The 17396-nt window shown below is 41.2% G+C and overlaps 1 protein-coding gene across 5 annotated transcripts in view; it reads left to right on the top strand.

The window, feature by feature from the left end:
• The window catches only part of SEMA5B (semaphorin 5B), a 376386-nt gene that overhangs the window by 293234 nt on the left and 65756 nt on the right, over window positions 1-17396 (top strand). For all 5 annotated transcript variants that reach the window (XM_038422653.2, XM_043504940.1, XM_038422657.2 and 2 more), the window contains 5 exons: window positions 991-1204; window positions 3801-4086; window positions 8842-8977; window positions 12912-13119; window positions 15351-15558. In XM_038422653.2, the coding sequence (XP_038278581.1) occupies window positions 991-1204; window positions 3801-4086; window positions 8842-8977; window positions 12912-13119; window positions 15351-15558 (1052 nt within the window). The remainder of the gene's footprint in view (window positions 1-990; window positions 1205-3800; window positions 4087-8841; window positions 8978-12911; window positions 13120-15350; window positions 15559-17396) is intronic.

Genomic DNA, 17396 nt, shown 5'->3' with positions numbered 1-17396 from the left:
GGCTTGGACTCAGACTACCCTTTCGTTTTGGGAGGAGAGGTTTTTTTCACTTGTCCTTATCCCAGCCACTTGTAGGGAGCAGGGCAGAAGAGCTGGAGAGCTGTGAAGGGAGCCTTGGGGTGAGAGGGATTACAGGGTTGTTGAAACTTTACACTTTTCTCGGTTTTTTTCTTGCTTTTACCTTGCTAATAAACTGGTTGCTGACAGTTAGGACTGGCAACTTGCATCTGTTGTCTCTATAAGGTTCTTCCCTAACTGAATGCTCAGTCAGCTTGAACTGGAAGCTGTCTCTGTTTTAGGATGTTGGGGATGTGCATGGGGCATGCTCCATCCTCTGACATCCTTCTCAAGACACAGATTATCCCAGGTGGCAATTGAGCTGGGTGGCATGGAACACAGACTGACTAATGGGGGCCTTCTGCAGCTCCCAAACAGGAGAGATTCCCCCTCAGAATCAGGGTTGGCCCCTGCAGCTGTGTCATTAATACTACAAAGGCTGTTTTCAGTGAGTGTCGGCCCTGTTTGTGGGTATTCCAACTCATATAGGGTTCCACCAAAGCAAATGACAAAGTTCTCCTTGGTATTAAAAGGAGCAGGACCAGGTCCGCAATGATTTAAAAAATGTCAGCATGTAAAATTGGAAACAGAAGGAACCTAGACATCCAGAGACTGTAAATAGGCAGCTGATGTATGTGGGTACAACTCCACTGCGCCCGCTGGCATCCCAGGCTGGTGCACATCACCTTTTTGCAGAGGGCCAGCAGGTCTGAAGCTCATGCACCACACTGGGCCTCTGAATGTGGCAGATTTGACCATTGATTTACAATCATGCACAATGTCATTTTCTTACCATTGCCTATTATTATTTTTTTTAACATGGGGGTTGTTACTAGGCGCTCAAGGAAAGGTTAAATTCTGGGTGCATGCTTAGAGAAGCCAACTGTGCTATAAAACCCTTTATTCCCACTTTCTCTTTCCTTTTAAATACAGGTAGGAAATCTTAGTAAAACCATTGACAAAATAAATGGAGTGGCTAGATGTCCGTATGACCCTCGGCACAACTCGACAGCCGTGATTACATCACGGGGAGAACTCTATGCTGCTACTGTAATTGATTTCTCTGGACGGGATCCTGCTATTTACCGCAGCCTTGGAAATGTTCCCCCTCTTCGGACTGCACAATACAACTCCAAATGGCTTAATGGTAAAGTTCCATTGGTCAAACCTAAGCAATAAGTGTATTGAAAGCAACAGGATAGGCTTGTAAATCAGCTCCCTCTCCCGCATTTCACACCAGAATCCAGAATTGATGGGATTTCAGAGAACTTAATACAATTCAGAGAATGTGGTTTATAGAGTACTTTTTACAGAGACAGGTTGCTGGGTATGTAGTCTTGAGGTGCCAAAGTGTTCTGTTTGAACATGAAAAAGATATTTTACCACTGGATGACAGTCACAGAATTCAGAGTAGCAGAAGAGTCACAGAATTGGAGATCAGCTGTGGCTTACATATGTTGTCATGTTATTGGCCAAATTCTGCAAGTTGCTGAGCACCCACAACTCCCATTGACTTCAGTAGAGGTTGAAGGTGCATGGCATCAATGCAAGATGAGGCCCAAAATGAGGAGAAACTAAGTCAACGTAAACCTCCACCCTATTATACATTCCTAGATGTTAAGGTCAGAAGGGATCATTATAATGATCTAGTCTGACCTCCTGTGTAACCCAGGTCATAAAAATTCATCCAGTAATTCCTGCATTGAGCCCTGGTTGAGCAAAAACAGAACTATTAGAAAGATACCCAATCTGACTGAAAGATGTAAGTGATGGAGAATCTGCTATGTCCCTTGATTAGTGGGGCCTGATCCACAAATCATTCAGGTCAGTGGGCTTTGGATCAAACCCTATGGGCAGTACTCACATCCACTCTCCAGATCCTGGTGAGGCTTATCTGGGCTGCTACAGCGTTGTAGGATATTGTGTGAAGCAGTGCCTAGAGGAAGAAGGTGGTGGACTATGGAATTGTTTTTCCAATAGGAGGCAAGTCCCAGCATTTCTCCTGTATGTCTGTTTTCACAGACAGACAGACACAGACAAATAGAGAAAAATCCAGGAGAAGGAAAGAAAATCTGAAAAGAGAGTTTAAAGAAGAGCACAGCAAAGCTGAGCTGCCAATGCAATGCTATAGCTAAAGGAGCTAATGCAAACCTTGGATATATAAATGGGGAGATATTGAGTAGGAGTATGAAAGCAGTATTACGTCTGTATGCAGCACTGGTGAGACCATTATCAGAATACTGTGTCCTGTTCTGGTGTCTTCATTTCAAAAAGGAAGGTGAAAAATTGGAAAGGGTTCAGTGAAGAGCCACAAGAATGATTGCAGTGAGAGACTTAATGAGCATAATCTATTTACCTTAATCAAAAGAAGGTTAAAAGGTGACATGATTGTGCAGCATAAGTACAGGCATGAGGAGAAAATACCTGATTAAAAAAAGGGCTTTTTGACCTAGCACACAAAGCTATAATAAGATCAAAGACTGGAAGCTGAAGCTAGACAATTTCAAACTGAAAATAAGGTGCCTGTTTTTAACAGTGGGGGTAATTAACCATTGGAATGAGTTACCAAGGAAGGAGGAGGATTTGAAATCTCAGGAAATCGCTCTGTGAGGATTAGATGCCTTTCTAAAAGATATGCTCTAGTTTAACCAAAAATTACTGGGCTTGATGCAGGAACCACAGGGGGAAATTCTGTGGCCTGCGTTATGTAGAAGATCAGATTAGGCTATCATAATGGTCCCTTGGGCCTTAAAAATCTATATAGCTTTATCTGTGATAGTCTGATTGGAGCTATTCTGTGGTGCCCTCTCCTACTTTATCATCTACTACCTCCCAGCTTAAATCTGCCTTGGAGCTTCACCAGAGCTGCCTATGCATGCCCTGTTCTGCTCCTTGCTCCTGGGCTGTAGCATTAAAGGAATTCCTGTACATTTTTCTTCCTCCTTTGAGTGTTACATAAGTATAAGCATCATAAAAGCAGCCTGTAAAATCAATAGTTTTTTCCCCCCTCCAGTCAAATATTGTTCATTGGCCAAACTTTTTCCTTTGCTACAAAGTCTGTTGGTATGAATGAGTATACAGTTAAAAACTTTGTGTACTGTCTGATTAAAATGCACGCTTCAGACGTCTTCCAGAGTCTTTTAAATTCTTGTAGGGGGAGAACTAAAATGCTTGTTTTGATACTATCAGTTTTGGTGTGGTTTGTTTTACAAACATAAAATCTTTTAGTGCCTATGAACTGGCGAAAGGCTCATGATAGAAGCCAGATGTCATTGCATTAGGAGAATAGGCTGAATGTTTCAGTACAGCATTTAGAGAATTAGGAGGTGATCCAAACAGCATATCTAACACCATAAGGTGTGACTCAGTAATGAAAAGGGGGTGGGTGGCTTGTATTGTAGAGTGAATACAAGTACACATGAGTGCGCTCTCTCTCTCTCTCTCTCTCTCTCTCTCCACACACACAGAGTATGTCTAACTCTGCTTGCTCTAAAATCAGTGGTAGCTATGCCACTGATAGCAATGGTGAAAGGATTGGGCCCAGTATTTGCATCACCAGAGTTGGAGCTGAGGAACTGAATGGGAGCTACATACCTATATGTCATTATTCTCAGATCCACTGCTCGGGTGCCCTCAGCCAACTCAGTGTCCCCTATAGTCTAACAGTGCAATGCACAGGGCAGTTCAATGAGCACCATTCAGTTTCTGAGCTGTGTAAATCTCATTGTGCATCTGTTTTCCAGAGCCCAACTTTATTGCTGCCTATGACATTGGTTTGTTCACCTACTTCTTTTTCCGTGAGAATGCGGTGGAACATGATTGTGGGAAAACTGTCTATTCCCGAGTGGCCAGAGTTTGCAAAAACGACATTGGGGGGAGATTTTTGCTGGAGGACACGTGGACGACTTTTATGAAGGCCAGGCTGAACTGCTCCCGCTCTGGAGAAATCCCCTTCTATTATAATGAACTGCAAAGCACCTTCTATCTTCCTGAGCAAGACTTGATCTATGGAGTCTTCACTACCAATGTGTGAGTTGTGATACTTTCAGTTATGTTTATGCCCCACTTTCACTCCTCAACCCCCAGCACAATGAAACTGACATATTTTCCTTTCTTACTGTCAATTCCAGTCAATCATTCTGAAAGATCATTTAGAGGCAAAGTAACCTTTAGAACTTTGAGGGAGGAGCATGAACTATAAAATAGAGGGACATAAAGACATAACTGGGGATTGTCATATCACCTTTCTGTTGTTTGTTGGAATCATTTTCAAGGAAGTTGCATTGGGATGATTTTGGGTGTGCATGTGTGAGAATCCTGAGGACAAAGTCAGAGGAGAAGAGCTAAGATTTTTTAAAAGAAACAAATTAATTTTTTTAGGTTTTTATTTACTTTCTTTAAGTTAGATGAGTGTAAACAAGTCTTCTCCAAACCCCCTGGCTCAGATGAGAAGAATTTCTCACTGCTACCAGCATGTCCATTATGAGGTCACAATAATACTCTCTAGAGTTTACATTAGACTGAATTATAAAGGAGAAGATGAAAATCAAATTAATTATTGTACAAGATGTGACACTCGTGCCTAATTCGTGTAGCTGACTTCTGGGCCTACTCGTGGCATAGGATACTGCTCAATGTGAATAAAGGGTTGGTCCCAAATAATAGCCCATGCAGGACAGAGACTTGGCATCACACTCAAATAGGGATCTTGCTTATGTACAGTGATGCTTCTGCGGTGTTGGCAGTGACAGAAATTCAGCTTGGGAACCCTTGGTCTAAACACATGAACCTCTGCTTTTTGAGCTAAAGAACCTGATTCCTTAGCTCAGGGCTTGTCTACACTATCACAGGGGGATCGATCTAAGATACATGACTTCAGCTACATGAATAGTGTAGCTGAAGTCGACATACTTCGATCTACTTACTGCAGTGTCTTCATTGTGGTAAGTCAACAGCTGACACTTTTCCGTCGACTGTGCTTGTGCTTCTCATTCTGGTGGAGTATCGGAGTCAACGGGAGAGTGTTCAGCAGTCGATTTATCACGTCTACTAGACGCGATAAATCGACCCCTGCTGGATCAATGACTGTCCGCCAATCTGGCCGGAAGCATAGACAAGCCGTCAGAGGCTGCTGCAAACTCATTAACCTCTCTACAGGAACTAGAGGCAGACTGTAAAGAGTCACGCTGTCTTAACATGGGCTCCACTGAGATTGGGACAGAGAGCCAACTTCTCTCAAAGCAACACACTACTTTGTGCTTTTTGTTATTGACATACAGTACTTAGATATTGCAGCCCTAGAGGTGAAATCCTGGCTCCATTGAAGGCAGTGGGACTTTCGCCATTGAAGTCAATGGGTCCAGGCTTTCACCCATACTCTATAAACACCAAGAGGGAGGGAAGGTGGTAGGCTGTACTTGTCTATCTATCTGTCTGTCTATCTATCTTGTGCTATTTCTGCATGTTCACTGCCAAAATCAGCCAGGAACTAGCCAATGCAGAACTTAAAAACGAAAATATAATTGGGCAATGGGCCTGAACCACAAACCCAGATCCAAACATCCTGTGGACTTTGGAGAAAATCTAACCCAGATCTGAACTTTGAATAAAACTCTCTCTAGAATTAATGCTTAAAGGAAGTTAGCCAAACGTTCTGACTCTATAAAGAAACTTGGCTAGAGCTTCGGGTTAAGATATGAGACAGTGCTTATGTTACCAAAAGTGGCTGAGCAGTTTGCAATGAAGACATTGAGGGTTTTTATCCATCCATCCATTTGGCACCAAAAAGTTTGAAATGATAATTTAAAAAAAAATAATACATTTTTATAATTAACAATGGGTATACTTAGAATCTACTGGGAGAAGGTATTGGGTGGCATAGTTTGGGATAGGATACTCTCCTGCTGGGTCTGTAGCATCACTTCTCCCATTATTTGCAAGCAACACAGAATGTAATGGGTGTCACCCAATCCCTATACGGGATACAATTAGACACTTTTGTTACTCCATGGCTTTAAAGGGCCCATCCCCACACTTGGTTCATCCTTCTCTCCTCCACCTGCTGAGAACAGTGTATTATATAACACTGGTGTAATTGACTAGATGCGTTATTATTGACAATAGCTGAAGTTAGATCAAGTAGTGGTTTTTGTGGCTCTGACAGAATGTTCTTTCAAGAATTCAAAGAGGAAAATGTTCCAATTTGTCATCTGACTAGAGAAATAATGATGATTATTCTTTTAACTTCCATCAGGATTTATATCTTGCTATATGTGTTCTGCATGCCAAATAAGGCTGATTTATGCTCTAGTCTGTGTATCTATCTACTGTTCTGCTGGTAGACTGAAGATACATGATTTTTGTTTAAAAGTATCATTACTTTTTGAAAACTCGTGTTTAATGGGATTGGAGCCATTTCCCAACAAAGGATGATTGGCTTATATCATGCTTCATTGTGAAAAATCCATGACAAACAGATTTATTACTCATTGTGTAATATTGAGCTAAGTCAGCAGAAAAGATGGTTATTTAGGGAAGTAGCTTCTGAAATATTTAAACAGTTGTTGTTAAAGTTTTTCTGTAAGGTCATTGAGATCACATTTAAAAGCTCTTTGAACAAAATCATTTTCCAAACATCCTGGTTGATCGTCACCACTGGTACTGGATGTGAATGAAGGGGATAGCTACCCTTGGCCCACGCATCACCCAGAAATAAAGAACTGTACAGAGAAATTAATGTCAGTGGTTTAAGATTGGGATCAAACTTTTGATAGTCAGGGTGAAACAGCACTGCCCTGGAGGTGGGGTAATTTCATGGAGAGTATTTGATATTCACTTCTTCTCACTCATCTTCAGCAGAGCGAAGGAACTTGACTCTGAAATGTTTAGCAGGGCTCTATAAGAATTCATTCTATTTTGAAAAGCTATGGGCTTTATTTAGACTAGCCTTTTTTGTGTGCGCCTTGAGGCATTTACTCGTCACCCATCATTAGCTTTGTCTAAAGAGCTGCCTTCTGTGAACATGCACTGCGTCAGTGGCATTCAGACAAAAGTGGAGAAAGGTTCGGCTTGCGTTGCTTTGACATGTTCAAAGTGAACTGCTCCATTGCACAGTGGAATGGAAGGTGCAGGGAGGGGAGTTAGTGGGGGGAGGAAAAGGGAAGAGGGAAAAAAAAAGTTCCTCTTTATATTGGGTTGCTCCAAAGGAATCTGCTGTGAAAGAATCTGTGCCTCTGGTTCCCTGCCTGGAATCGTGCAGCTAGGCTTTTTGTGAGTGTAATTATTGGTTTAGTAAAAAATTGTTCTTTTCAGAGAATTCAGATTGCTTTAATTAGCGCAATATGTCAAGCAAATCCTGGGTTATCTAAAAGCCACCATGACAAATCAATCATGTTTCAGAGTAGCAGCTGGTTTAGTCTGTATCTGCAAAAAGAAAAGGAGGACTTGTGGCACCTTAGCGACTAACAAATTTATTTGAGCATAAACTTTCGTGAGCTACAGCTCACTTCATTGGATGCATGCAGTGGAAAATACAGTGGGGAGATTTTATATACACAGAGAATATGAAACACACATTCTTGTCAACTGCTGGAAATGGCCCACCTTGATTATCACTACAGATGTTTTTTTTTCCTCTCTGCTGGTAATAGCTCACCTTACCTGATCACTCTTGTTATAGTGTGTATGGTAACACCCATTGTTTCATGTTCTCTGTGTATATAAAATCTCCCCATAGTATTTTCCACTGCATGTATCCGATGAAGTGAGCTGTAGCTCACAAAAGCTTATGCTCAAATAAATTTGTTAGTCTCTAAGTCAATCATGCTATCCCTTAGTGATCTATTTTTATTTTTAATTTGATGTCTTTCTCTCTAATTTTCTATCTCCTTTTCTTCTTCCTTTAAAAAGAATGGTTTGAATTCACGGTTGGGCTTATACAAGCCCAGTCATTTAAGTAAATATCTATGCTTAGGGCTTCATCCTACTTGGATATGGAGCCACTCCTGGGTGGTTCTGGGTGACCTCACTGCCTGTTAGTCAGAAGTGGAGTGTGCTTTGCACCTTGCCAAAACATACCCTTACTGACAGAAATGGAACAGCAATGGCCCACTGAGCTGCCGGATATGGTGACTGAGTAGGGTAAAGTTGCTGAAACAAGTTCCCTTGCCAGATAGTCCTTTGTCCAGAAGCATTTGTTTTACAGACTGATTCATCTGCCTGGGGCATGCATTCTTGAGACGGATACTATTCCCAACTGGGGATGCAAAGAAGGGAACTGTGGTCATTGAAAACAGCGTTTTCTGTGGCATGACCTTGCATGTTGAACTGTTGCAATAGCTGGCTTGGTGCTGATTCTCTCTAGGTGTATTTAGAATATTTTTGCAGCTATCGATTTCAGGCATCTACAGAAACTGAATTTCACCTTCATCTCACAAATACCATGAAATTAAAAATTAGTCTGTTCGTTATCAGTGAGGATTGATGGGATGTAAAAAAAATAAATAAAACACCAGACCCAAATAATCCATGGAAATTGAACAATATGGGTCCTTCGTGTCAGGATTGCTTTTGTGGTTATTAAATCATGTATATTTTACAGTAGAGATTAAAATTGATTCTCAAGATTGTCATCTAATCTGGCTGCATTTTTTCCTCCTTCTGAGATCTGTAGCACTGCACTTTTACCTAGTAATTTACATGTATTTTATTCAAGTGGAGTTTGATGTCTGTTATGATGAAATTGTCAATGTTCTAATGATTAAATTGATTTTCCCCCCTTTCCAGAAACAGTATAGCTGCTTCAGCAGTATGTGCCTTCAACCTCAGTGCCATTACTCAGTCGTTTAATGGCCCTTTCCGATACCAGGAGAATCCAAGATCAGCATGGCTGCCAACAATAAACCCCATCCCTAATTTTCAGGTATTACTGCAGCACTTCAATTTACTCCAGACCCTTTTAATTTCTCTTTGATGGAACTGTTGTACTGAGTTGATTTGTATGGAATTCAGGACTCCAGGCAGTAGCATGGTGCCGTACAAGTCGCTGAACTATATTTTTCCACACGGGGAGGTGTAATGGAAAATTAGGGTTTGAGATGGGTTCTTTTTAGTGCTCTAGATTTACCAAAATACTTCAAGATAAAGACTGAAGTGGGTAGAGGGGAAAAGCATGGTCAGTTTTTGGAAGAATTCAGGAATCACTGTATGTTTTCAAATGAAGTAGAACGAGGAGAAAAAAATATATAGGTCTAGCTTCTCATCTGGTAAAAGTAAATCTTTTTCATCCAGCATATTCTTAGTCTGTGGAACTCCCTACCACATGATCTGGGTAGAGCTCACCAAATCCATTACCTGACATTTCAGGAGTCTTGGGGATTGATGCTCCTTTGTCCCACCTTTCTCTGCTTGGGGAGTCTCTTATGAGCTGTAATGCTTTGGTCTAATTCTCGTTGTTGGCCCTGATATCGGGGTGTCTGGGTGGTGTTTAGTGGCCTGTGATATACAGGAGGTCAGACTGGATGATGTGGTGGCCCCTTCTGGCCTCAAATGCTATGATTATGATTCTGTGATATTACTGAGACTATGAACTTAGCAGAATTCAAGAGAAGATTGAACATTTCTATGGAGAATAAGAATAGCCAGGGTTGTTATAGTAAAGATTTAGAAAATGAACAAGAGTTGTGGAAGGGATATAAACCCTCATGCTGAAAGCCAAAAAATAGCCTCTAATAAAAGTGTGAGGATGAAAATTTCTTGGGGGACAGATTATCCCATAACTTCCCACTGTGGGGTTTCTTGCACCATCCCTTGAAGCAGCTAGCATTGGCCTCTGTTTGAGACCATATTGGGCTAGAAGGACTGCAGAATGTGAATTCCTATGCTTCTACGTTAGTATTTCTGCTATGGTCATCACTGTGGTATGTGAGTGTCTAGAATGAGACTCTTAAAATGAGCCATGCACACTTCCCAGTCATGGTTTGCAGATTCAGTGGCTGGAAGCTGAAGCTAGAGAAATTCAGACTAGAACTAAGGCACATGACCATTGGAGTAACTTACCCAGAGATGTGGTGGATTGTCTGTCACTTGAAATCTTAAATCATCTCCTAAATCTTTCAGTCAAGATTGTGGGGGTGTCTTTCTAATAGATAGCTCTAGCTCTCCCGGAATTTATGGGCTTATGCAGGAATTACTATGGCCTGAGTTATTCAGGCAGTCAGACTAGATGATCATAATAGTTCCTTTGGGCCTTAAAATCTAAGCATCTGTGAATTGTGAATTTGCCAGGATCCTGAGTTACAGCAAATTAGCAAAAAAGGAACAAATTGCAACCGTCCAGCTTTACAGTCAGCTCTGCACAAAACCTCAGCGAGTGAAGATGACTGCTTCAGAGCATCCGTGAGCAACCTCTGCTATCTGGACTGCCATGAAGCCTGTATCACAATGCAGAACTTAGTCCTCCCGCACTGGTGGAAATAGCAAGGGGGAGTGTCAGTGTGTCAGGAATCTTCCCTCACACCTCAGGGTGAATATGGCTGTGGCACAGTGGGACCTTGTGCCAAATTGAGTGCCTAATTCTCCATAGAAATGCAGAGTTGCAGTTGATGCAGATTACAGATTCCAACATGCATTGCTCCATCTTGATTGGCTACACTTTGGCCACCCTGATGTAGGTGCACCCAAAACTAAAACCTAAGGCCTAACTAGAGGCCTGGTCATGCTGAATGCCCTCCATTCCTATTGGGTTTGAAAGGTATTAGGGCTCTCTAAGAGTCGAGGGTGTTCAGCACCTTGCTGGACTGTGTCCTGGGTGAACAGGGAAATGCAAAAAATGAGTCTGGAAAAGAGATTTATTTGCTGTGGAAAATATCAGATACAGTGGGGGAGTGAAGAGATTACAGGACAAATATATGAGAGTTAAAAGATAAAAAAATAAGAAAAGGAAAGGAAGGTACGTGACAGTTGAAAGGAAGATTGCAAAAAGAGATTAGGATATATTTCAAGTACGTAAGGAACAAGAGGTCAGTGAAGGGCCTTTATGAGATGACAAGGGTAATTTAGTGACAGAAGAGGCAGATATTGCAAACAAATTAAATTAATTCCTTGACTCAGTGTTCACAAAGGAAGATGAGGGAAGGATGCCAGAAAAAAAAATGTCTTCCCAGAGAGGAAGGAGAACTACTGAAGTATATAGAGGATCAAGACAGCACAGATAATCAGGAAATTAGAACAAAACAAAATAAAACAAAAACAGGAGGATGCTGTGTCAGCATGTGGGCTCCCAATAGAGCAAAAGGGTTATCTTCTGCTTGATGATAGTAGGAAATAAAACTAACCATGACATTCCAACCATCAGTGATGACCTGTGAAGGAAAAGGGTATAGTGGGTAAAAATGAGACTATCTGAAGCATGAACTTGCAGGGCCAGAGAGAGAATGAGAAGGAAGTGTCAAAAGAGAGATTTCCAGATTTCTTTAGGAACTAGAGATTAGGCACTGATGAAATAGAAAGAACTTCTCTATTAGAAAATGTATTCTCTAAGGACTGAGTCAGAAAACCACTAACCTTGGCATGAGTATTTGGAAAGAGGCTGAAGATATTAACCAAAGGGCTAGATTTTCAGCTGGAGTACATCAGCACCAGCCCTATTGGCTGCCTAGATTTCCTCCACTTCCTCCAGCTCTGGTTGCAGATTTTAGTTAGTTGCAGATTTTCAGCAGGGATTCACAAAAGGAAAGTTGTGCCCAGCCATTGTGAAGAACTTGTTCGTTGTTGCAGTAAAGAGTCAAAAATGGGACCCCAATTGGGAAAACATAATTTGTCTGTTCCCTGATCTGTTAAGACCAGTAAATCAGTCGGGCAACGTAGTCCAGTGGACCAAGTTTAGGACTGAGCACTCATCCCAATTCTGCCGTTGACTTCTGTGCCCTTGGGCACAGGACATTTAACAGACTCCTCATATTTCATATGGGTTAATGAAAGCCTCCTTGCCCGCCTCACAGCTCCAGTCCTGTTCCCAATGACGTCAATAACAAATATCTTGTTGGCTTCTGTGGGAGTATGACTTTGCACAGTGCTTTGACAATATTAAGTGATAAGTATTAAAGTATGATATAAAGTGAATTCCAGGGCAACTCAGACCTCAGAATGAGGTAACCGGGTAGAAGATCTGATGCTGCTGTTGAACTGAAGCAAGGAGGCCAATGCCTTAACCAAAAGGTCCATTTTGGATGGACGTGGGAGGTGAGGTGAAATCTGAGATGGTCGGACACAGGCTAACCAGCCAGTTATGTGAAGCTGTAGGAGTTGGTGGGAAGTTGCATGCCAACTCCCTTGCAAGGATTATTTAAAGTTAGGGGAGCCAGTGGAGGAATGCACGTGGAAGAGGCTAGGTGGTGAACTTGGTGTTTTCATACAAAAAGAGTAATTTTGGGGGGAGTTCATCTCAAGTTTACAGGACTTTAGAGTGAGACTTCAGGCAGACCTGGGAGTACCTCAGAAAGGGTTTGGGTGTAGAAGTTCAGAGTTTTCTTATCTCCTCTGAATTTCTTCATCCATCCTTAACTTTTTTTTCCTCCTGTAGTTTATCTGTAGACATGCTCACTCTGTGGTGTCACAAAGGAATAAAATACTGTCTCGCTGGCCAATGGACCAGTATGAAGACATGACTTTATGGTGTGGAAGAGTGACCAAAGCTCCCTGTAACACTGGCCACTAGCATAAGGGGCCAAATCCGGAAGACTTACTCAGGCACAATTCTCAGTGAAGTCAATGAGTGTTTTCCCTGAGGAAGGACTTCAGGGTTGTTTTGTGTGAAGTGCAAATACAGCTGCTGAAGTTCTGTCATCCCTGTTTAGTGTGGGATGCTGAATGACAACAGTCCTAACGAGAACCTGACGGAAAGGATCCTGCAGGATGCCCAGCGCTTGTTCCTGATGAATGACGTGGTTCAGCCAGTCTCTGTGGATCCATATGTCACTCAGGACAGCATTCGATTTTCCAAACTGGTGGTTGACATTGTTCAAGGAAAGGATACTCTCTACCATGTGATGTATATCGGGACAGGTAAGAGCATTCGAGTTTAAGGAGAACCAGTCCCCTCATTCAGAGACATAGCAGCATGGGAGCCTGATCCTGAGGTCATTACTGTTTGTACTGAGTTCTTACTGTAGGCAAAACTCCATGGAAGCTAGTTTTTCTGAATAAGGAAAAGATAAAAACAGAATAGAGATATTGAGGCATGACCCTGAGAGAAGAGGCCTTAAATCTGCAATGTGTAAAAGAAGCAAAAGATGACTTTCCTTTTAACGTGTATCAACTAATCAGACTAAGGCACAATGGTGGAGAAGGGCAAAGGGCTTGCCCTAGCTAACTAAATTGCTGTGTGTGATCTTGTGCAAGCTAACATAACCTCTCCGTGCTACAGTTTACTTATCTACAGTGATACTTGTGCACTTTTAAATGCCTATGAGTTCAAGAGATGGGTAAGCATTATCATCATCACATTACAGATGGGGAAACTGAGGCAAACAATTTCCTAAGGTCACATGAATAGACAGTGGCAGCATTGAGATTATAATGCAGATCTCTTGACTCTCACTGCCATGCTCTGACAAGTAGGGCACGCTGGAAAGCACAAGAACCATGGACGAAAGGTGATGAAGAAAGGCAAAGTATTATAAATGGTTGCCTTAACCTATATTCACATTTGAGATCAAAATTAAATTAAATATTTTGATTAATCAGAGCATATGGCCAGCCTCATGGGTGTAATGTTTTCATCCTTTATTGTCAAAAGAAAAGGAGTACTTGTGGCACCTTAGAGACTAACAAATTTATTTGAGCATAAGCTTTTGTGAGCTACAGCTCACTTCATCGGATGAAATGAGCTGTAGCTCACGAAAGCTTATGCTCATATAAATTTGTTAGTCTCTAAGGTGCCACAAGTACTCCTTTTCTTTTTGCGGATACAGACAAACACGGCTGCTACTCTGAATCTTTTATTGTGAGAGTGTTGACTTTATAATAAGATATATTGCCTCTGTAAGTGTTTAGATTAAACTAACATTGCAATATGGAGTCATCCTCCCACTCTGAAGTTACCATCTTCCAGGATTGTATCATAATTTATGTAACTTTTACCACCACTTACGTTGAAAGTGATTAGCTTTGATATATTTTAGTAACATTCACCCTGATTTAAGCTTGCATGGAAGTGATCATGATGAGCGAACCGTACTTACAATGAAATATGGCATGGTTTTACCACTTCTACATCTTTATTCCTTAAGTGAAGTGTCCTAGTTACTATGCCAGAAGAAACAGAAGTGGAAGACTGAGATTTTAATCTCATTTGCTTTCGCCTTCCATTATCCGTGAAGAAGTCGTAGTGCTTCATCATCTATTTTCTTTTACACATCTGTTTCTCTGGACACTGGTAGTGGTCACTGGAGGCTGGAATCTGTTGAAACTGAAACCTTTCAAAGGATGAGAATTGCAGTTAGAGGGAACCTTTAGCATCTTGGATCCTGGAGATTAGTGATGGACTTGAGCCCAAATCGGAATTGACCCCAAACTTCATGATGGTATAGATCCAGATCTGTATTTTGGGGCCCTATTAATTGATATAGAAACTTCCTATATGTAGCAGAAGTTTGTTGCTAGGAGTAATTTAACTATGGTATTGACACAAAAAAATTGCTGTTTGACTTATTCCTTGAATAAGTCAAACTTCAAAGATAACAGGCATTGACTAATCTCATTTTTGTTCTAAATGCATGTATTGTTCTTGAAAAAAAAATGCTAGTTTGACAGCCCGAGATGAACTTCTCCCATAGATCCATCTATCCACCAATTGATAAATCAACAGTGTAACATAAGCTTCCATACAAACACTGCTCGTTGTCATTGTATCCCATCTTCCTACTGTAAAGACCACTTTTAGCAGGGAAAGGATAATTTAGACTTCAAACCCATTCAGTCCTTACTATGACATCAGAGATTTCCAACCCTGGTGCACCATTTGCTGCAGTTGAGATGGCATTATTCTGGGCCCCCCTGCTCCACAGCTATAAACCAGTAAGGACACCTGAATACACGAAAGGGAATTGCACCCACATAGCTGAGGCAGTTTCTACCCTGGATAACAAAAATATTTAAAAAGTAGTAGAAGAGGAAACAAACCTTAAAGTGTTTATGTAAATAGGATATCATTAATATTTTTAGTCTCTGTGCTAGGTACAAAATTGAATCAATATCTCTAAGATTTACTTGCATCTTGCTTCTTGTTCCATTAGAGTATGGCACCATTTTGAAGGCACTTTCTACCACTAATAGGAGCCTGAGGAGTTGTTATATAGAGGAAATGCAGATTCTTCCCGACGGTCAACAGGAACCAATCAAGAGCCTCCAAATCCTGCATAGTGACAGGTCACTGTTTGTGGGTTTAAATAATGGAGTGCTAAAAATTCCTCTGGAGAGGTGTTCAGTGTACAGAACAGAAGGGTAAGCAAATTTTACTGCTCTGATATATTCCACTCCAGCTTCAAAGAAAAGCAACAGGGAAAAATATCCTAGTCTGATTCATTTCAGAATGCCTTTTTTCATCACTGGGAGAGAGAGACAAGATATTTGTGTGTGTATCATGATAGATAGTGCTCATGCCAGGAGCAATGAGAACAAAGGATATTTTTTTTGGTAAATATTAATTTGTCCTCATTAGAAATTAATCACATGTTTACTGAGGAGTAACTTCCAATATTACTTTTTTTACTTGACATTTCAGTGTTGGTTTTATTATCTCCACGTGTTTTGCTTGTAGGTCTCACTGGCTGAAAGGCTGCAGTATTCTGAATTCTTGGTCCTCTCACCCATTGTGGCTTATAAATGATTGCTTCCCAACCATTAAGCAATGTAGGAGTGCATTGGGTGGTTATTTTTCATTGCTTTTAGAAGCCAATAGCTCATTGGAACAGCATGTGACAGAGTTGGCACCTGGAAAGTGCTGTCTGACTTGAACATTTTAAAAGAAAATAAAAAAACATTTTCAATATTGACCTCTATTGCAGAGGTGTAATCCACCCAGTGTTGAATACGGAAGGGTTTGGACAGCTACATGGCCTGCCCCTACTTTCAGCAGGCAAAGCCGTGTGATACTAGCTGACTGAGACATGTGCTTATGTAATCTGTGTTTTCCATCTTCAGTCCTAGAGTTTGAAGTGGGTCCAGCTGTGGGTAATTGCTTATTTGCACCCCTAAAGACACTCTTCCCCCTTTATTGCAGCCTTTGTGTTGCTGATCTTTGTCTGAAATGGATATCCTCGGTGCATGCCAAAAGGAGGCAGTTCATTGGCATGTTCTAAACTAACTACCTCTTTCTTGGCCTAGCACAAAACCTGCCTGATTCCACGCGGTGAATTTCATGATTGCTTAGTTTCTAACCAGGTTAAAATGATCAACTAGCTTGTTCTAAAGTTGCGTCTGTCTAAATGTAAAAACATCTGCTCTTTCTATTTGTGTTGAGCCTCATAAGTATAATTATTCCTTTTTAGGGAAAAAACCCTCCACTTCAGTTGTTACTTCAAGTTTGACTCAGGAGTGGTGAATGTATTAAGGTTTAGGAGTTTGATACACAAGGGTTTAATACGAAAAAGGAACCATAGCTGGAAAACATCATCCAATCCTCCCCTCTGAATGGCAAATGTTTAAATGGCCAGAACACAAGAGCCTTTCTCTTAAGATTGTGTAGGAGAATACAGCTTGAAAGGAATATACATATAAAACAGATCAAGGGAAACCTAATTCTTCCCTCTCTTTCTGTTTGTTCATGAAAGATATACCCAAATTAAACTTGTTGGCAATTTATAGAATGTTAAAGTTCCCAGTTTGAGGATATAAAAGTATTTTCCACTGTGGGGTCCAGTGTGACCCTTTTGTAAAGTCAAATGGCCAAGGATTTCAAGGCTCCCTAAGGTATTTGGACACTCCATTCCCATTGCTGTTGCTTCTAACAATTTGTATTGTAAATTAAAGGCGGTTTGGCCAAGATTTTCCGCATTGCCTGAGGGATTTGGATGTTAACCATTAAAGAAGAACTTATATTCCACTCCACTGAACAGAGAGAATGAGCCAATCCTGTGAACGTTTATGGATGAGACTTGCTCAGTAACAGGTTGAACCGGGTGACTGAGACCGTCATCGTATAACTCCCCTAAAAATCATTATTTTCTTCCTGGAAGTCATGGCCATGACAGACATGCACGGCCTTCGTTACGATGCTGATTTAGTGCTAAAGGTTTTCTTAGGGAGACAGCCTTGTGACATACATATCTGGGGCCAGTTTC

The sequence above is a fragment of the Dermochelys coriacea genome, chromosome 11 (genome assembly GCF_009764565.3).
Source record: "Dermochelys coriacea isolate rDerCor1 chromosome 11, rDerCor1.pri.v4, whole genome shotgun sequence".
Lineage (NCBI taxonomy): Eukaryota > Metazoa > Chordata > Testudines > Dermochelyidae > Dermochelys > Dermochelys coriacea.
This window is presented reverse-complemented; position numbering and strand designations above follow the sequence as displayed.